Genomic DNA, 21,381 nt, shown 5'->3' with positions numbered 1-21,381 from the left:
TGAATGCCAAGCGCCACATCTGGAAGAAACCTGCCACCATCCCTACTCTGAAGCATGGTGGTGGCAGCATCATGCTGTGGGGATGTTTTTCAGTGGCATGGACTGGGAGACTAGTCAGGATCGAGGGAAAGATGAACAGAGCAAAGTATAGAGAGATCCTTGATGAAAACCTGTTCCAGAGCGCTCAGGACCTCAGACTGGCGTGAAGGTTCACCTGCCAACAGGACAACGACCCTAAGCACACAGCCAAGACAACGCAGGAGTGGCTTCGGGACAAGTCTTTGAATTTCATTGAGTGGCCCAGCCAGAGTCCGGATTTGAACCCGATCGAACATCTCCGGAGAGACCTGAAAATAGCTGTGCAGCGACGCTCCCCATCCAACCTGACAGAGCTTGAGGATCTTCAGAAAGCAATGGGAGAAACTTCCCAAATGCAGGTGTGCCAAGCCTGTAGCGTCATACCCAAGAAGACTTTAAGCTATACTCGTTGCCAATGGTGCTTCAACAAAGTACTGAGTAAAGGGTATGAATACTTATGTAAATGTGATATTTCAGTTTTTTATGTTTTATAAACTTGCTATGATGTCTAAAAACCTGTTTTTGCTTTGTCATTATGGGGTATTGTGTGTAGATCGATGAGGGGGAATAAAATAAAATAAATCTATTTTAGAATAAGGCTGTAACGTAACTAAATGTGGAAAAAGTCAAGGGGTCTTAATACTTTGCTTTAGGCACTGTAGGTGGGCTCAATCGGAAATTGCCTTTACATCTCTATCCCGCAATCGTAACGCTTCAGCGATACAGATTGAATAGAGCCCTAAAACGTTCAAAAGTACTTACACAACCTATACACATTGACATACAGACAGATTGACCAATAAATGATGCGAATTTGCTTTACTTCTCATAATGAATGACACCTACAGTGGATAGTCACTGATGGTAGAACTATAAAACAGTGTAATGGTTCAGTGGATGTGCATTTGATATCTATAATGATCTTTGCGTTGTTAATTGTATGTATCACAATTCATTGTGATTTTACTGTAACTTTCTAGACAGAGATTAATTTACTACCAGTATACAATACTGCCTCCTAGTGGATTTGATTAGAATTGAAATAAGAAAGCTCCTGCTACACACCAAAGGCAGAGAACAGCTATGGTAAGCTGGAACAGTGGCATCCTGTGGCACAACACAGTCACACAGACATGATGAACAGTAGCCCCGTTTATACCTGGTGCTAAGGTGTCCTTTGTCCTCATTCTGATTGTGCCCAAATGTTTAAACAGGTGCATTGTGATCAGATCTTACACAGCACATTCTCCAGTGTTAAATCAATACTGAGTGTTACATTTAACACTGGTCCTTGTCTATACGGGTCTACAATTTTCAGTGCTAAATTAACACACTGCTTAGTGTAAAGACTTATTTGAATATTTCCCAGAGTGCCTGCCTTTCGAGTGAATTGTAGAGTTACCACCCATGACTGTATTTGTTAGTGACAAAGACATGGTTGTTGCATTCATCCATTTTTAGTCCTTTGGCCTTCACCAAGTTAGAGCTTAAGTGAATATGTTATCATTAAAATAAAATTATATAAGACAGTACAACACAACTCATGAGTCCTTATTTTGAGGACTTAGTTTGAACCCTAATAAAAACCAAAACAAATCAAACTTTTTGTCACATGAGCCAAATACAACAGGTGTAGACTTTACCGTGTAATGCTTACTTACAAGCCCTTAACCAGCAATGCAGTTCAAGAAGAGTTAAGAAAATATAACACAATAAGGAACACAATAAGAATAACAATAACGAGGCTATATACAGGGGGGCAGAGGTACCGGGCCAGTAGGCGGGTGTACAGGTTAGTTGAGGTAATTTGTACATGTAGGTGGGGGTCAAGTGACTATGCATAGATAATAAACAGCGAGTAGCAGCAGTGTACAAAAGGGAGGGGGGTGATTTTATTAATTGTTCAGCAGTCTTATGGCTTGGGGGTAGAAGCTGTTGATGAGCTTGCTGTGCGGTAGCAGAGAAAACAGTCTATAACTTGGGTGACTGGAGGCTCTGACAATTTTATGGGCTTTCCTCTGACACCGACTATTATATAGGTCCTGGATGGCAGGAAGCTTGGCCCCAGTGTTCTATTGGGCCGTTCGCACCACCCTCTGTAACGCCTTATGGTCAAATCCCGAGCAGTTGCCATACCAGGCAGCGATGCAACCGGTCAGGATGCACTCGATGGTGCAACTGTAGAACCTTTTGAGGATCTGGGGACCCATGACAAATCTTTTCAGTCTCCTGAGGGGGAAAAGGTTTTGTCGTGCCCTATTCACGACTGTCTTGGTATGTTTGGACCATGATAGTTCGTTGGTGATGTGGACACCAAGGAACTTGAAACTTTCGACCCGCTCCACTATAGCCCGGTCGATGTTCATGGGGGCCTGTTCGGCCCGCCTTTTCCTGTAGTCCACGATCAGCTCCTTTGTCTTGCTCACATTGAGGGAGAGGTTGTTGTCCTGGCACCACACTGCCAGTTTTCTGAGCTCCTCCCTATAGGCCGTCTCATCGTTGTCGGTGATCAGGCCTACCACTGTTGTGTCGTCAGCAAACTTAATGATGGTGTTGGAGTCGTGTTTGGCCACGCAGTCGTGGGTGAACAGGGAATACAGGAGGGGACTAAGTGTTAAGGATCAGCGTGGAAGACGTGTTGCTGCCTACTCTTACCACCTGGGGTCAGCCTGTCAGAAAGTCCAGGATCCAGTTGCAGAGGGAGGTGTTTAGTTCCAGAGTCCTTAGCTTAGTGATGAGCTTCGTGGGCACTATGGTGTTGAACGCTGAGCTGTAGTCAATGAACAGCATTCTCACATAGGTGTTCCTTTTGTCCAGGTGAGAAAGGGCAGTGTTGGGTGTGATTGAGATTGCGTCATCTGTGGATATGTTGGGGCGGTATGCGAATTGGAGTGGGTCTAGGGTGTCTGGGAGGCTGCTGTTGATGTGCGCCATGACCAGCCTTTTAAAGCACTCATGGCTACCGAAGTGAGTGCCACGGGGCGGTAATCATTTAGGCAGGTTACCTTCGCTTCCTTGGGCACAGGGACTATGGTGGTCTGCTTGAAACATGTAGGTACTACAGACTCGGTCAGGCAGAGGTTGAAAATGTCAGTGAAGACACTTGACAGTTGGTCCGCACATGCTTTGAGTACACATCCTGGTAATCCGTCTGGCCCAGTGGCTTTGTGAATGTTGACCTGTTTAAAGGTTTTGTTCACATCGGCTACCGAGAGTGTTATCACACAGTCATCCAGAACAGCTGGTGCTCTTGTGCATGCTTCAGTGTTGCTTGCCTCGAAGCGAGCATAAAAGGCATTTAGCTCGTCTGGTAGGCTCGCGTCACTGGGCAGCTCGCGTCTGGGTTTCCCTTTGTAGTCCGTAACAGTTTTCAAGCCCTGCCACATCCGACGAGCGTCAGAGCCGGTGTAGTAGGATTCAATCTTATTCCTGTATTGACGCTTTGCTTGTTTGATGGTTCGTCTGAGGGTATAGCGGGATTTCTTATAAGCGTCCAGATTACTCTCCCGCTCCTTGAAAGTGGCAGCTCTAGCCTTTAGCTCGATGCAACATCTTACCTGTAATCCATGGCTTCTGGTTGGGATATGTACGTACAGTTACTGTGGGGACGATGCACTTATTGATGAAGCCGATGACTGAGGTGGTGTACTCCTCAATGCCATTGGATGAGTCCCGGAACATATTCCAGTCTGTGCTAGCAAAACAGTCCTGTAGTGTAGCATCCGCGTCATCTGACCACTTCTGTATTGAGCGAGTTACTGGTACTTCCTGCTTTAGTTTTTGCTTGTTAGCAGGAATCAGGAGGATAGAATTATGGTCAGATTTTCCAAATGGAGGGCGAGGGGAGAGCTTTGTATGTATCTCTGTGTGTGGAGTAAAAGTGGTCTAGGAATTATTTTCTCTGGTTGCACATGTGACATGCTGGTAAAAATTTGGTAAAACTGATTTAAGTTTGCCTGCATTAAAGTCCCCGGCCACTAGGAGCGGCGCTTCTGGGTGAGCATTTTCTTGTTTGCTTATGGCCTTATAGAGTTGGTTGAGAGCGGTCTTAGTGCCAGCTTTGTTCTGTGGTGGTAAATAGACGGCTACAAATAATGTAGATGAGAAATCTCTTGGTAGATAGTGTGGTCGACAACTTATCATAAGGTACTCTACCTCAGGCGAGCAATACCTCGAGAATTCTTTAATATTAGACATTGCACACCAGCTGTTATTGACAAATAGACACAAACCCCTAACCCTCGTCTTACCAGAGGTAGTCTCTGTTCTGCTGGTGCATGGAAAATCCCGCTAGCTCTATATTGTCTGTATCGTCGTTCAGCCACGTCTCGGTGAAACATAAGATGGTACAGTTTTTGATGTCCCGTTGGTAGGAAAATCTTAATCGTAGGTCATCAATTTTATTTTCCAATGATTGCGCATTAGGAAGAAGAACGGATGGCAGTGGGAGTTTACTCGCTTGCCTACGGATTCTCAGAAGGCTGCCCGATCTGCTGTCCCTTTTCCTGCATCTTTTCTTCATGAAAAATGCGGGGATATGGGCCTGTTCCAGTGAAAGTAGGAAAAAGTTTCTTCCAGTCAGCAGTGAGTAATCGCTGTTCTGATGTCCATTTTCGGTCATAAGAGACGGTAGCAGCAACATTATGTACACAATATGTTAAAAAATAAGTTACACAAAAAAACTAACAAAATAGCATAATTGGTTGGGAGAATGTAAAACGTCAGCCATGTTCTTCGGCGCCATCTTGATATAATCAGGTGTGCAGGTCACATTATGCTGGGTGGCAAAGTGATGTGTAATTCCTAGTGGAAACCAGCCAGAGTGGGGTTAGCCTACATTTGGAGCAACCTGGCATTCACCAGCAACCTGCATTCAGAATGATTGGCGGGTTGGGAAGGATAAGAGATGAGACTACCTAAAGCATCTAAACTGGAACAACCATTTCAGTGCAATAAGTCCAAGTAACATATTGGATTAGTTTAGAAAATTGCATGTTATTTATATTTGAGTAGCATAAGATTAATGAATTTATCAATGTACATGCAAAAACATAGATATTGAAATAAACAATTAAAAAAACAAATCTACCTGCAATAGAGCATGCTGGGAAATATAATGATGGGTGTGGTTTTGGTTTAACACTGGTTATTAACACCAACAGTGGGGTTCTTTTACACCAGAGTGTTAATTTAACACTTGCAGAGTTAGTTTAACACCTGAATCAATGCTACAAATGTTAAACTGAAATATCAACACTAGGTAACACTGACCAATTTGCTGTGCATAAGTGTAAACGGACAAGATCAGGATGAAGGATGCATGTTAGAACCAGGTATAAACAGGGCTATTGAGATCATATTTTGGCAATGTTTACAGTAGATAAACACAGAATGTCTGACATTCTCTTTCAACAGATTGAGGCTGTCTAACAATATTATAATGTAGACTACCTTGAGAGTTGTTACAAAAATACTCAGTGACCGAAACTGGACTCTCGCTGCAGTAAAAACAATTAACCAATGGATAACAAATCCAATCAAATGCTTTCTTTGTAAAAAAAAAACAAATATGAAATTCTTTGTTGTTACATTTGTGTTTTTGTAAAATACAGCAGGTACATCCATGAAGTACATCAGTTATATCAAAAAGATGTTATTTTTTTTAAATATACATAACCTAGACAGGTCTAGTACAAATATATAATTTATGTTCTATGAGATGGTCTGGCGCAGAGCGTTGTTGGTTCCTGCACATCTCGCGTGTGTGTGTAACGTGAGGGATCAGGGGAGATAGTCTCAGACTGTCACAGCCGTGTCTCTCTCTCTGTGTTGTTGTAGTCTGTTGTGGAAGTCCGTAGCGATTGGTCCGAGTTGGAGGCTAGGACTTCCTCTTTCCTGAGTACCTCCAGTTCTGCTCCGCCATTGGCCACTTGGTGGGCACTGCGTTCCTCTCTCCGCAGGTGTCGTTTGAGCAGCACGAATCCCAGTATACACAGCAGGAAGGAAACTGTCCTCAGGCCCATAGTTAGACCCAGGTAAGCTATCCTGAGGAGAGAGAGACCAGGGGATACACACACTCAGAGTCTTGACATTACACTGGTGATTAAAGTGGCAAGACTACTGGGGTTGCCTTCAATATTGACTTGAAAATCAATGTTCAGCATCTGATGTTATAGAGGGTATGCCTCTCCGACATGATCACTTTGAAGTAAGTGTGTGGTCTGTGTGCGTTTGTGTTGTGTATCAGGCTTGACCAGTAGTGTGTATGTGTGCATTACCTGTATGCTGTAGTGTTGTATATCCGACAGGCTCCTCTCCCTCCGCATCTCTTCTGGCCCCACTTCAGACACGTGGTGTCGATGATCGCCCCAAAGTAGATGGGCGCTGGGATGCCCGCTGTTATAACACCAACACACACAAAATGATCTACCAGTAATATGGATGTGGCTAATCTTGGTCATGGAAAAGGGCAATGTGTGCAGGATTGTGTTCCAACCCAGAGCTAACACACCTGATTCACAAGTAATAATTTTTCAAGGATTACCTTTGCAACAGAGTGGATTTTTAAGAGGATTTTGTTCAGGGTATTAATCCTAATAGAAGCTGATTAGTGGAGAAATGTGTGACTTGGAAACAAACTGGCTGCAGCTAGTTTTATATCAGTGTTACTAAGCTGCAGAGCGCTGGCTCTGAGACTGGTATGACTTGATCAGACAGGAGTAGGAGGAAGTTGCCACAAGACGCTGATCTAAGGTCAGTTTAGTGCCCTCCACATGTTAACATTTTGGGTGGTAAACTGATCCTAGATCTGTGATCTGACAGTATTGACTCACCAAGTGTACGTGTGGACAGAGTATGGAACCCCAGAGCTAAGGACTTCAGTTGAGGCTTGATACACCTGCATGGGAGAACACCATCATCAACTTGAACTTTACCATAATTCTGAATACAGATAATAGATATAGATCTGAAGATATTATAAATGAAATGTCATGATATGAAAGCATCCACAATTTAGTTATGGTTCATTATTAAGTTTGCATACTCAGACCGCTTTAAAGGTCAATTCAAAAGACTAGTGTTGTTGACATAATGTAAGTTGACTGAAGACGTTCTGACGTAGCCAGCGAGTACCAAAGAGTGAGTACTACTGACCTCTGTTGGTAGAGCAAGGTAGTACACTGTCAGAAATGTCTGCCCTTACAACCTTGCTATTTTATTTTTATTTTATTTAACTTGTCAAGTCAGTTAAGAACAAATTCTTATTTACAATGATGACCTACCAAAAGGTAAAAGGCCTCCTGCGAGGACGTGGGCTGGGATAAAAAAATTAAAAAAATACAAATATAGGACACAACACTACATAAAGAGAGACCTAAGACAACAACATAACATGGCAGCAACACATTAAAACACAGCATGGTAGCAACACAACATGACAACAACATGGTAGCAACACAACATGGCAGCATCACAACATGGTATCAGCACAAAATATGGTACAAACATTATTGGGCACAGACAACTGCACAAAGGGCAAGAAGGTAGAGACAACAATACATCACTCGAAGCAACCACAACTTTCAGTAAGAGTGTCCATGATTGAGTCTTTGAATGAAGAGATGGAGATAAAACGGTCCAGTTTGAGTGTTTTTTGCAGCTCGTTCCAGTTTCTAGCTGCAGTGAACTGAAAAGAGGTGCGAACCAGGGATGTGTGTGCTTTGGGGACCTTTAACAGAATGTGATTGGCAAAACGGGTGTTGTATGTGGAGGATGAGGGCTGCTGTAAGTATCTCAGATAGGGGGGAGTGAGGCTATTCAGCTGTTCTCTCAAGACCCAGAGCAAAAACAGAAGCAGACCCATCTCAGACAACTAAGACTCTAAAAATATCAGAACAAAAGAAAAAGGAAATAGGCCACTGCCAGTAACTTCATTTGTCCCAGTAAGGGCAACACATTTCATCAGGGTCAGCTGATCGAGCTTTGGGCCGATCTGCTGGATTGTGGTTTGTGTTCGTGTGTGTGCGTGCGTGTGTGTGCATGTGTGTGTGTGTGCGCATTTGTGTACATGCTCAAAGCTGGCGAAGGCTAATCAAGGACTAGTTTTAGCCAATAACAGTACCCCTCCAAATCACATATTCTACTTTCCTGAAATACAGTAAAACCTCTATTGCTGACTTTCCTATAACCCCTTTGAAGTATGCCGTGCGATAAAGATTTAAATTAAATGTACTTAAAGTGTACTGAATTTATGTTTCCTGCTATAACCCTGAATGGACACACAGGCAGAGAGTAGGAAGAACAATGAGCTGACTCATAAAAACTTCTCTCTCAGTCCAATCAGACCACGAATCCAGAGGACGTAATTCAATCACCTGAAAGCATCATGTGACTGTCTCCTTGCCCTATATAAAGTCTGTTGCAACCATAGAGATAGATAAAAGACTCATCTTTGTATCTGTGCCATTATAGCGTCTGTGACAGCATGTGCAGCGCAATAGTGCCCCACAGTGGAGGTGTCAAAATACCTATAAAACCTAGTGGTCAAACAGGGAAATGGTTCCAATCGTTTTTTCCACCATTCATTTTTTTCCCAAAGGGGATTTTAGAAACACTTAAATAAGGGCTGTGTTTCGCTTACCTTGTGACGTTTTGATAACTGTGTAAATATCTCTCGGACAAGGTGACTTTTATCAATATATTTGCCTGTATTTACCTCCCAAAAAGGAAATGCTAATTAGCTGTTAACTTATTATGGCTGCAGGGGCAGTATTGAGTAGCTTGGATGAAAGGTGCACAGAGGTGCCCATAGTAAACTGCCTGCTCCTCAGTCCCAGTTGCTAATATATGCATATTATTATTCATATTGGATAGAAAACACTCTGAAGTTTCTACAACTGTTTGAATGATGTATGTGAGTATAACAGAGCTCATATGGCAGGCAAAAACCTGAGAAAAAATCCAAACAGGAAGTGGGAATTCTGAGTCTGGTCGATTTTCAACCAAGATCCTATTGAATTCACAGTGAGATATGAATGACTTTGCACTTCATACGGCTTCCACTAGATGTCAACAGTCTGTAGAACCTTGTCTGATGCCTCTACTGTGAAGGGGGGCCGAATGAGAGGGGAATTAGTCAGGTCTGCCATGACCTGACCATGCTTTGACCATGCGCGTTCACATGAGAGGGAGCTCTGTTCCATCGCTCATCTGAAGTCAATGTAATTCTCCGGTTGGAACGTTATTCAAGATTTAGGTTAAAAACATTCTAAAGATTGATTCAATACATCGTTTGACATGTTTCTACTGACTGTTACGGAACTTTTTGACATTTCGTCAGCTATTAGTGAGTGTTTGTGAGTGTTTGCTTTTAGTTTAGTGTTTGTTTACCAACAAAAATAGCTATTTGGACATAAATTATGGACATTACTGAACAAAACAAACATTTCTTGTGGAAGTGGGAGTCCTGGAAGTGCATTCCGACGAAGATCAGCAAAGGTAAGTGAAGATTTATAATGCTTTTTATGAGTTTTGTTGACTGCACAATTTGGCGGGTAACTGTATGGCTTGCTTTTGTGGCTGAACGCTGTTTTCAGATTATTGTGTTTTGCCGTAAAGCTTTTTGAAATCTGACACAGCGGTTGCATTAAGAACAAGTGTATCTTTAATTCTATGTAAAACATGCATCTTTCATCAAAGTTTATGATGAGTATTTATGTTATTTGACATAGCTCTCTGCAATATCTCCGGATATTTTGGAGGCATTTCTGAACATGGCGCCAATGTAAACTGAGGTTTTTGTATATAAACATTAACTTTATCGAACAAAACATATATGTATTGTGTAACATGAAGTCCTATGAGTGGCATCTGATGAAGATCATCAAAGGTTAGTGATTAATTTTATCTCTATTTCTGCTTTTTGTGACTCCTGTCTTTGGCTGGAAAAATGACTGTTTGTCTGTGATTTTGCGGTGACCTAACATAATCGTTTGTGGTGCTTTCGCTGAAAAGCCTATTTGAAATCGGACACTTTGGTGGGATTAACAACAAGATTACCTTTAAAATGGTATAAGATACATGTATGTTTGAGGAATTTTAATTATGAGATTTCTGTTGTTTGAATTTGGCGCCCTGCACTTTCACTGGCTGTTGTCATATCGATCCCGTTAACGGGATTGCACCCATAAGAAGTGGGGAAACGATTGGAACCAATTCTCTTATTGACCTTCAGGTTTTAGGAATATTATGACTCTATAAAGGCTATTTACATCTTCTTCCCAATTGGCGGATCACTCCGGATGAACATGACTCCAGCCAATAAAGTTGGAAGTCCCATCCAGTTGACTACATTAAAACCTGTCTCGCCCAGGCGTTCCGCTAGCGGAACTCCTCCCACATTCCACTGAAAAGGCAGAGCGCGAAATTCAAAAAATATTTTTTAGAAATATTTATCTTTCACACATTAACAAGTCCAATACAGCAAATGAAAGATACACATCTTGTGAATCCAGTCAACATGTCCGATTTTTTAAATGTTTTACAGCGAAAACAGCACGTATATTTATGTTAGCTCACCACCAAATACAAAGAAGGACAGACATTTTTCACAGCACAGGTAGCATGCACAAAGCCAACCTAACTAACCAAGAACCAACCAAACTAACCAAGAAACAACTTCATCAGATGACAGTCTTATAACATGTTACACAATAAATCTATGTTTTGTTCGAAAAATGTGCATATTTGAGGTATAAATCAGTTTTACATTGCAGCTACCATCACAGCTACCGTCAAAAATAGCACCGAAGCTGCCAGAGTAATTACAGACACCAACGTCAAATACCTAAATACTCATCATAAAACATTTCTGAAAAATGCATTGTGTACAGAAATGAAAGACAAGCATCTTGTGAATCCAGCCAATATTTCAGATTTTTTAAGTGTTTTACAGCGAAAACACAATATAGCATTATATTAGCTTACTACAATAGCCTACACACAACCGCATTCATTCATCAAGGCACGTTAGCGATAGCAATAGGCACGTTAGCGTTAGCGAATAAACCAGCAAAAGATATCAATTTTCACTAACCTTCATAAACCTTCCTCAGATGTACATTTACATTTAAGTCATTTAGCAGACGCTCTTATCCAGAGCGACTTACAAATTGGAAAGTTCATACATATTCATCCTGGTCCCCCCGTGGGTATTGAACCCTGGTCCCCCCGTGGGAATTGAACCCACAACCCTGGCGTTGCAAGCGCCATGCTCTACCAACTGAGCCACACGGGACCAGTTGGCAATAATCTGATAATCAGATGACAGTCCTATAACATCAGGTTATACATACACTTATGTTTTGTTCGAAAATGTGCATATTTAGAGCTGAAATCAGTGGTTATCCATTATGCTAACGTAGCTTCCTTTTCCCAGAATGTGCGGATATTTCTATTAGACTCTCACCTATTCTGACCAAATAGCAATTCATAAACATTACAAAAAAATACATGTTGTATAGGAAATGATAGATCCATTAGTTCTTAATGCAATCGCAGTGTTAGAATTCTAAAAATATCTTCATTACGACATAAGGCTTATGTTATAGCGAGAGAGTGGCCAAAACCGGGGCGCAAAACTACTAGTATACAGTTCGACAGATATATGAAATAGCATCATAAAATGTTTCTTACTTTTGCTGATCTTCCATCAGAATGTTGGACAAGGGGTCCTTTGTCCAGAACAGTCGTTGTTTGGATTTAGAACATAGTTTTTCCCTCTTGAATTAGCAAGCACACTGGCAAAGTGGCGCGAAGCTCTCCTTTCTGAAAAAAGGCACACAACGCAACACGCCTAACGTCCCGAATAAATTTCAAAAATCTAATAAAACTATATTGAAAAAACATACTTTACGATGATATTGTGACATGTATCAAATAAAATCAAAGCCGGAGATAGTAGTCGCCTATAACGACGGCTTTTCAAAAGGCAATTCCAGGTCCATCTGCGCGCTCTCCAGAAAACAGGAAATGGATGACTCGTCGTGCCAAGAGGATATATTCCACCTCAGACCAAGATAAACACTTCTTTTTTTCTCTCACATCCTCTTGACATCTAGGGGAAGGTGTATGACGTGCATGTATACTCATACGTGTCATGCCCATTTATAGGCAGGCCCTTGAACAGAGCATAATTTTCAGACTTTCCACTTCCTGGTCAGAAAGTGTGCTGCCAAATGAGTTCTGTTTTACTCACAGACAAAATTCAAACGGTTTTAGAAACTAGAGAGTGTTTTCTATCCAATAGTAATAATAATATGCATATTGTACGAGCAAGAATAGAGTACGAGGCCGTTTAAATTGGGCACGTTTTTCCCCCAAAGTGTAAATAGCGCCCTCTATCCTCATCAGGTTAAAAAGGTGGAAGTTCTCAATGGCACTGCCCATGCTAATATGGCCTTTTGACCACTAGAAGCCTCTATGGTTGCAACACGGCTCTTTAAGGCCGGAATTCAATCTGATCGCGATTTGTCTGCTATGCAGCTTTTAAAGGCAATGGTTCCGCGTTAGCGGAGACCGCGTTCATCATAAACACTGCATATGTCAGCTCAATCAAAAATGACCTTGAAATGAAGCATAGCAGACAAAGCGCAGTTGAATTGAATCCCTGCTTAAGTCTGTTACACAGACTACATTCAACTTCTGGTCAGCCATTCTGTCACCCATTGTGAGCCAATTTCACTACAGTGAAATGTGAGAACTTTCTGGGTGAGATCATTCTGAAGAAGGTGGTGCAAGTAAATGTAATAGACTTTATGCAGGTTAGGTTCTCTCAGTAGCCATGGTTACACCTTGCATTAACATGTGATTGTCATCCTCCGATCACTATCTGATCGAGATTTTCTTGCGTCTACACATGGTAATATCTGTCTCTTATCTGCCCACTTCGTCCCTATTGTGAAGAGATTCCCTGGTGCCTCCATATATGCAAATGAATCCAACTTGCCTTGGACCTCCCTTTATGACACAAGCTGTATAAATCGACAGAAAACAGCACGCTTTTATAGTCAATAGTTTATACTCTCATCATTACAGCCTACTTTTGTTATCCAATGATTTAAGACTTGGCGTAATAGACTACTGTCCCGATAACCTCGACTTGTACAATATTCAGAGAATCTCTCCAATCCCTAAAAATGTCACCACACAAACAATTTGACTATCTGGATGTATGTACAAAATACTATTATTGCACAGTATAAATAAAAATTACACTTAGGCCCTAATGCACACAGTAAAAACAGAAGCAGGTTAAGTTACAGAGTAGGCCTTTCTGAATTCCTTGGCATTTCTGTAGCCTAAAATGTTTTCAAATATTAGAATTTGCGCTGGCATTGGACGTGGGAAGGGGAGAACCCCTTTTCTCTTATTCGGGACAATATCTCTTCATAAATATCTTTATTTCTATATGCCATTTTAATCAGTGCTGGACGCGGTATTGGACTGTGGCATATCTGGCCATAATGTCAGTAGGCAGTGGGTTTCTAAAAACATGTTCTTCATTCAATTGGCTGGTGTGATTTTTATAAGAGGCCGGGACAACTGACGTTGGCCAAATGTATACATTTTCGATTTGTTTACACCAAGGATATCCGTACAAGATGCGTCTTTCACTACCACCAGAGGTGGTCAGAAAGACACAATCACAATCAGATCACAATGCATCTTTTGATTGTCTATACCTGTCGACGCACAATCAGAATGTGGACATGATCAGGACAACGGACGCATGTTAGAACCAGGTACAAACAGGGCTTCTGATTGTTTCCCCTTTTTGTTTCCCCTTTAAGGTAGGTACCTTGTTGTAGCCGGAGTCCCACATTTCTTTGTGCTGTCTTGCCAACTGCTATGACCATCCCTTCTTGTTTGTGTGTGTGTATGGGTGTGTGTGTGTGTGTGACTGACCTGATGAGGACCATGTAGCCTGGCGTGCCACCCAGGGAGATGATAAAGGAAGTGACGACAGAGAGAGCCAGGAAGTAAGGGAAGACACGGTCACAGTCATCTCTGTGAGGGCAGTGGCCTACACTGGCTGTCAGGTTACCACTGCTCAGCCCTGCTGCCACCACACAGCTACAGTTAGAAAACACCTGCAGAGGCACACACACACACACACACAGAGACAAAACAATTTGACATAAAAACAGAAACAACATAACTTGCTGCTTCAAAAGTTTTCCATAAACCCACCAGGGTGCGAGTCAATTCCGACTGAAATCATACTGAAATTAAAATGGAATTGAACTTTACCCTGTTGCTCACAAGTAATCTGATATATCAGATTACACAGTCCGTTTGCATCTCAAATGGCACTCTATTCCCTATATAGTGTACTACTTTTAAACAGAGCCCAAAAGTAGTACACTATATAGGGAAGAGGGTGCCATTTCGGGATGCAGCCTCCGTGCTGGCAATGATCCTCATCTCACCGTGTTCTTCCCTGATCCTGTGGAGGTCTGGCAGCCAGCCAGGCAGGGAGAGACGTACGTGATGCCGTTCTCTCCACAGACAGGGTCCCAGTCTCTGTCTGAACACACACAGTCCGAGTTACAGGCTGAGAATAATGAGCGCTCCTCATACGATACGCCATCCACCCTGAGAGAGAGAAAGAAAAGGAGAGAAAGAGAAAGTGGGGCTGTTATTAATAGTAGATTTAATTCATATAGCGCTTTTCTTTAGACAGATAATCTAATGAATACAGACATGACTTGACCTCTGCCTGCTCAGATACAGAAGGTGTGATGTGTATTTAATCAAATGCATAATACGATATATCCTGAACAAAAATATAGATGCAACAAGTGTCGTTCCCATGTTTCATGACCTGAAATAAAAGATCCCAGAAATGTTGTGCACAAATTTGTCAACATCCCTGTTAGTGAGCATTTTATCATTTGTCAAGATAATCCATCCTTCTGACAGGTGTGGCATATCAAGAAACTGATTAAACAGCATGATCATTACAAAGATGCACCTTGTGCTGGGGACAATAAAAGGCCACTAAAATGTGCAGTTTTGTCACACAACACAATGCCACAGATGTCTCAAGTTTTGAGGGAGCGTGCAATTGGCATGCTAACTGCAGGAATGTCCACCAGAGCGGTTGCCAGAGATCTAATGTTAATTTCTCTACCATATCGTTTTAGAGAATTTGGCAGTACGTCCAACCGGCCTCACAACCGCAGACCACGTGTAACCATTCCAGCCCAAGACCTCCACATCCACATCTTCACCTGCGGGATCTTCTGAGACCAGCCACCTGGACAGCTGATGAAACTGAGGAGTATTTCTGCCTGTAATAAAGCTCCTCTGTGAGTGGGCCTGGGTCCCAAGTGGATGGACCTATGGCTGCGTCCCTGCCCAGTCATGTGAAATCCATAGATTAGGACCTAATGGATTATTTTTAATTGACTGATTTCCTTATATGAACTGTAACTTAGCAAAATCGTTTCTATTTTTGTTCAGTATACTTTCACCGATTCAATGAATACTAATGTTATCAACCAAAGTCAGTGCCGGTTCTGATATTGACATTAGCAGCAAACAGTCTTGACAGAGCCAGGGGGCGTACAGTACAGTAGATGGGTGAAATCCCTGATTCGCTATTCTAGACCACATCTCTCCAGTGTTGGAGGTATGCTGTCCTCTAGGAGCAATTATTAGCATACGCACTCCAGCATGTTACCCGTTTGTGGTGCTGGGAATAGAACATTTACAGAGTAAATACTGTATGTACCTAAGGGCAACTTCTACCAAGAGCTCTGTGTGTGTGTGTGTGTGTGTGTGTGTGTGTATCCCCCACCGGTTGTAGGGCAGCGTGATCCCAGCCACTTTGGCGTTCTCGCAGCTCATGACGAAGAAGAAGAGGGATAGGAAGTAGCCTATCAGAGAGGTGCCGAACGCAAACTTGGCCGCTCCCATGATGCTCAGCTTCAGCCTCTTCATGAGCAGGCCGCCAGTAAAAATTCCCAACGCCACAGCAGGGATGTTGATTGTACCTGGAACAAACACACACTCTGTTAAGACATAGGTCTCATTCTTTAGAAATGTTCTTCATTCCTAATCATGGAGGATTTAGGCCAGGACTAAGGTCTTGACGACAGGTTCAATGGGACTGAAACACCATGTGAGCCAGCCAAAGCCCTAAACCAGGCATTCACTTTCACACAATACCATACTGTAGCTTTTACTACCTTTCATACCACTGTAGCTAAAAGTCTACATTTTATGCCAGTGCTATTCCACAACCCAATACAGCCCCATACATACAGTACAGTAGAGTAGAACCAGGCCATACCGCCTGAGACTCAGCCTTTGATATACACTGCTCAAAAAAATAAAGGGAACACTTAAACAACACAATGTAACTCCAAGTCAATCACACTTCTGTGAAATCAAACTGTCCACTTAGGAAGCAACACTGATTGACAATAAATTTCACATGCTGTTGTGCAAATGGAATAGACAAAAGGTGGAAATTATAGGCAATTAGCAAGACACCCCCAATAAAGGAGTGGTTCTGCAGGTGGTGACCACAGACCACTTCTCAGTTCCTATGCTTCCTGGCTGATGTTTTGGTCACTTTTGAATGCTGGCGGTGCTTTCACTCTAGTGGTAGCATGAGACCGAGTCTACAACCCACACAAGTGGCTCAGGTAGTGCAGCTCATCCAGGATGGCACATCAATGCGAGCTGTGGCAAGAAGGTTTGCTGTGTCTGTCAGCGTAGTGTCCAGAGCATGGAGGCGCTACCAGGAGACAGGCCAGTACATCAGGAGACGTGGAGGAGGCCGTAGGAGGGCAACAACCCAGCAGCAGGACCGCTACCTCCGCCTTTGTGCAAGGAGGAGCACTGCCAGAGCCCTGCAAAATGACCTCCAGCAGGCCACAAATGTGCATGTGTCAGCATATGGTCTCACAAGGGGTCTGAGGATCTCATCTCGGTACCTAATGGCAGTCAGGCTACCTCTGGCGAGCACATGGAGGGCTGTGCGGCCCCACAAAGAAATGCCACCCCACACCATGACTGACCCACCGCCAAACCGGTCATGCTGGAGGATGTTGCAGGCAGCAGAACGTTCTCCACGGCGTCTCCAGACTCTGTCACGTCTGTCACATGTGCTCATGTGCTCAGTGTGAACCTGCTTTCATCTGTGAAGAGCACAGGGCGCCAGTGGCGAGTTTGCCAATCTTGGTGTTCTCTGGCAAATGCCAAACGTCCTGCACGGTGTTGGGCTGTAAGCACAACCCCCACCTGTGGACGTCGGGCCCTCATACCACCCTCATGGAGTCTGTTTCTGACCGTTTGAGCAGACACATGCACATTTGTGGCCTGCTGGAGGTCATTTTGCAGGGCTCTGGCAGTGCTCCACCTTGCACAAAGGCGGAGGTAGCGGTCCTGCTGCTGGGTTGTTGCCCTCCTACGGCCTCCTCCACGTCTCCTGATGTACTGGCCTGTCTCCTGGTAGCGCCTCCATGCTCTGGACACTACGCTGACAGACACAGCAAACCTTCTTGCCACAGCTCGCATTGATGTGCCATCCTGGATGAGCTGCACTACCTGAGCCACTTGTGTGGGTTGTAGACTCGGTCTCATGCTACCACTAGAGTGAAAGCACCGCCAGCATTCAAAAGTGACCAAAACATCAGCCAGGAAGCATAGGAACTGAGAAGTGGTCTGTGGTCACCACCTGCAGAACCACTCCTTTATTGGGGGTGTATTGCTAATTGCCTATAACTTCCACCTTTTGTCTATTCCATTTGCACTACAGCATGTGAAATTTATTGTCAATCAGTGTTGCTTCCTAAGTGGACAGTTTGATTTCACAGAAGTGTGATTGACTTGGAGTTACATTGTGTTGTTTAAGTGTTCCCTTTATTTTTTTGAGCAGTGTAGTTGACAGAGAGAACACACAGTAGCGCTGTCCAACTCCCACTCAAACACCAAAGCTCTTGGTCTTTTTCATACATCAATGTACAGATACCATATTTTATCTATCCGTACTATTACTGTAGTTATGCTAGATATTGCATTACCTTTAATACACAGCATGCAATGGTCAGGTCAATAGTGGAGCATGAGGCCTATTTAGATCAGCATTTACATTTGAGGGTTGAATCATAACACATTGTATAGCTCAATAAAACAGCGCCCTTTGACCTCCTATTGCTTGATCGAGTCTTAACAATATTGTATGCATGTGTTTATCTATGCCTGAAGCAAGTCCTTTCAAGTTTCCAATCTAAATTGGACTAGGAATCAAGGCCAGTGTCGGGGGTAACGCGTTACAAAGTAACCGGTTAGAGTACTCAGATTACTTTTTTTGTGGTAACGATTAATTTAACAGGTACATTTTTCTATTTAATTAATCAGTTACTTAATTACGTTTTCAAATAAGCAAGTCATTCATTTTACAATATTATTTCCTTTTTTGTTGTTGTTTCTAACTAGTGAGATGGCAGAGACAATAGCCTTTGCATGCTGGAAGAATTCGCATTACTTTGAATTGGTAAGGGGAAAAGGACAGGAACATGTCTGTAAAATGCTAACTCTGCCCCGGGGATAAGTGCCTGTCCGCTGCGAAGAACTCCACTTTAAATATCAAGAAGCACCTTTAGACTTTTTCTTGTGCCGTATAACGTTCATCGCTACTTTAGAGGAAAGCCGTGAAATAAATCAACAAGGTGTTTTATTTTTGACTTTGAGTTCTGAATGTTGGAACGTGCATACGTTGTCCTTTTGAGAAGGCTACGCTGCTGCAACTTCTATGAGAATAATACAACTAATTGGTATCTAGACAATCTGGTTGTTGTGGTTCATGAATTGCATGTTTGGAAAGGGCTATTGCTCGTGTTAACTTGTGTGTTTTCATATCTCTCTGCCAAGTTTGTATCTGTGTTTAAAACAGATTGGTAGCCAGTTGTCCTTGTATTTGAGCTCTCCTTTTACTGTGCCCAGTTAGTTTTATACAGCGCCTTCGGAAAGTATTCATACCCCTTGACATTTTGTTGAAAAAACAGCCTGAATTTAAAATGGATTGAATGGAGATTTTGTGCCTTTGGCCTACACACACTCTGTAACGGCTATCGTAGTTGTTCTCCTCCTCAGACGAGGAGGAGCATGGATCGGACCAAGATGCGGATTGGTAAGTATTCATTATTTAATGGAAAAACAACAAACACTACAAAGTACAAAAACCAACAAACGTGACTAACCTGAAACAGTCCTGTGTGGCCCAAACACTGACACAGGAACAAACACCCACAAAACACAAGTGAAACCCTGGCTGCCTTTGTATGATTCTCAATCAGGGACAACGATTGACAGCTGTCTCTGATTGAGAATCATACCAGGCCGAACACAAAATCCCAACATAGAAAATCAAACCTAGACCAACCCACCCAACTCACGCCCTGACCAACTAAAACAAATACATGACAAAGGAAAACAGGTCAGGAACGTGACAGAACCCCCCCCCTTAAGGTGCGAACTCCGGGCGCACCAGCACAAAGTCTAGGGGAGGGTCTGGGTGGGCGTCTGTCCACGGTGGCGGCTCTGGTCGTGGTCCCCACCCCACCATAGTCAACCCCCGCTTCCGTGGCCTCCTCCCAATATTCACCCTCCATGTCAATCCCACTATTCCAAAGGGCAGTAACAGACTGAGGGGTAGCACCTGACTGAGGGGTAGCACCTGACTGAGGGGTAGCACCTGACTGAGGGGTAGCACCTGACTGAGGGGTAGCACCTGACTGAGGGGTAGCACCTGGCTGAGGGGTAGCACCTGGCTGAGGGGTAGCACCTGGCTGAGGGGTAGCACCTGGCTGGCTGGCTCTGGCGGATACTGGCTGGCGGAAGGCTCTGGCGGATCCTGGCTGGCGGAAGGCTCTGGCGGATCCTGGCTGGCGGAAGGCTCTGGCGGATCCTGGCTGGCGGAAGGCTCTGGCGGATCCTGGCTGGCGGAAGGCTCTGGCGGATCCTGGCTGGCGGAAGGCTCTGGGGGATCCTGGCTGGCGGAAGGCTCTGGGGGATCCTGGCTGGCGGAAGGCTCTGGGGGATCCTGGCTGGCGGAAGGCTCTGGGGGATCCTGGCTGGCGGAAGGCTCTGGCGGATCCTGGCTGGCGGAAGGCTCTGGCGGATCCTGGCTGGCGGAAGGCTCTGGCGGATCCTGGCTGGCGGAAGGCTCTGGCGGATCCTGGCTGGCGGAAGGCTCTGGCGGATCCTGGCTGGCGGACGGCTCTGGCGGATCCTGGCTGGCGGACGGCTCTGGCGGATCCTGGCTGGCGGACGGCTCTGGCGGATCCTGGCTGGCGGACGGCTCTGGCGGATCCTGGCTGGCGGACGGCTCTGGCTGGTCCTGGCTGGACGGCTCTGGCTGGTCCTGGCTGGACGGCTCTGGCTGGTCCTGGCTGGACGGCTCTGGCTGGTCCTGGCTGGACGGCTCTGAAGGCTCGGGACAGACGGGCAGCGCTGGGCAGGCAGACAGTTCAGACCACGCTGGGCAGGCAGACAGTTCAGGCAGCGCTGAGCAGGCAAGCGGCGTTGGGCAGACGGCCGACTCTGACCTGCTGAGGCGCACAGTAGGCCTGGTGCGTGGTGCCGGAACTGGAGGCACTGGGCTGGAGACACGCACCACAGGGAGAGTGCGTGGAGGAGGAACAGGGCTCTGGAAACGCACTGGAAGCCTGGTGCGTGGTGTTGGCACTGATGGTACTGGGCTGGGGTGGGAAGGTGGCGCCGGATATACCGGACCGTGAAGGAGGACACGCGCTCTTGAGCACCGAGCCTCCCCAACCCTACCAGGTTGAATGGTCCCCGTAGCCCTGCCAGTGCGGCGAGGTGGAATAGCCCGCACTGGGCTATGCAGGCGAACCGGGGACACCACCTGTAAGGCTGGTGCCATGTACGCCGGCCCGAGGAGACGTACTGGAGGCCAGATATGTTGGGCCGGCTTCATGGCACCCGGCTCGATGCCCAACCTAGCCCTCCCAGTGCGGCAAGGTGGAATAGCCCGCACTGGGCTAAGCACGCGTACTGGGGACACCGTGCGCTCCACCGCATAACACGGTGTCTGACCAGTACGACGCCCTCTCACTCCACGGTAAGCCCGGGGAGTTGGCTCAGGTATCCAACCCGGCTTCGCCACACTCCCCTTTAGCCCCCCCCCAAGAAATTTTTGGGTGAGCCTCTCGGGCTTCCGTGCTAGCCGCGTACCCTCATACCTCCGGTTCCTCTCTCCGGTTGCCT

The 21,381-nt window shown here is 44.7% G+C and overlaps 1 protein-coding gene across 1 annotated transcript in view; it reads right to left on the bottom strand.

Moving 5' to 3' along the window:
* Window positions 1–5,190: 5,190 nt before the first annotated feature.
* The window catches only part of LOC120032020 (solute carrier organic anion transporter family member 1C1-like), a 35,104-nt gene continuing 18,913 nt past the window's right edge, over window positions 5,191–21,381 (bottom strand). Inside the window, exons 8-13 of the mRNA XM_038977930.1 lie at window positions 15,941–16,136; window positions 14,568–14,733; window positions 14,044–14,228; window positions 6,912–6,976; window positions 6,357–6,474; window positions 5,191–6,123 (exon numbers count right to left, since the gene is read on the bottom strand). Coding sequence (XP_038833858.1) covers window positions 5,883–6,123; window positions 6,357–6,474; window positions 6,912–6,976; window positions 14,044–14,228; window positions 14,568–14,733; window positions 15,941–16,136 — 971 coding nt within the window. The 3' untranslated portion in view covers window positions 5,191–5,882. The remainder of the gene's footprint in view (window positions 6,124–6,356; window positions 6,475–6,911; window positions 6,977–14,043; window positions 14,229–14,567; window positions 14,734–15,940; window positions 16,137–21,381) is intronic.

The sequence above is a fragment of the Salvelinus namaycush genome, chromosome 38 (genome assembly GCF_016432855.1).
Source record: "Salvelinus namaycush isolate Seneca chromosome 38, SaNama_1.0, whole genome shotgun sequence".
Lineage (NCBI taxonomy): Eukaryota > Metazoa > Chordata > Actinopteri > Salmoniformes > Salmonidae > Salvelinus > Salvelinus namaycush.
The sequence above is the reverse complement of the archived record's forward strand: the minus strand, read 5'-3'. Positions and strand labels throughout refer to the sequence as shown.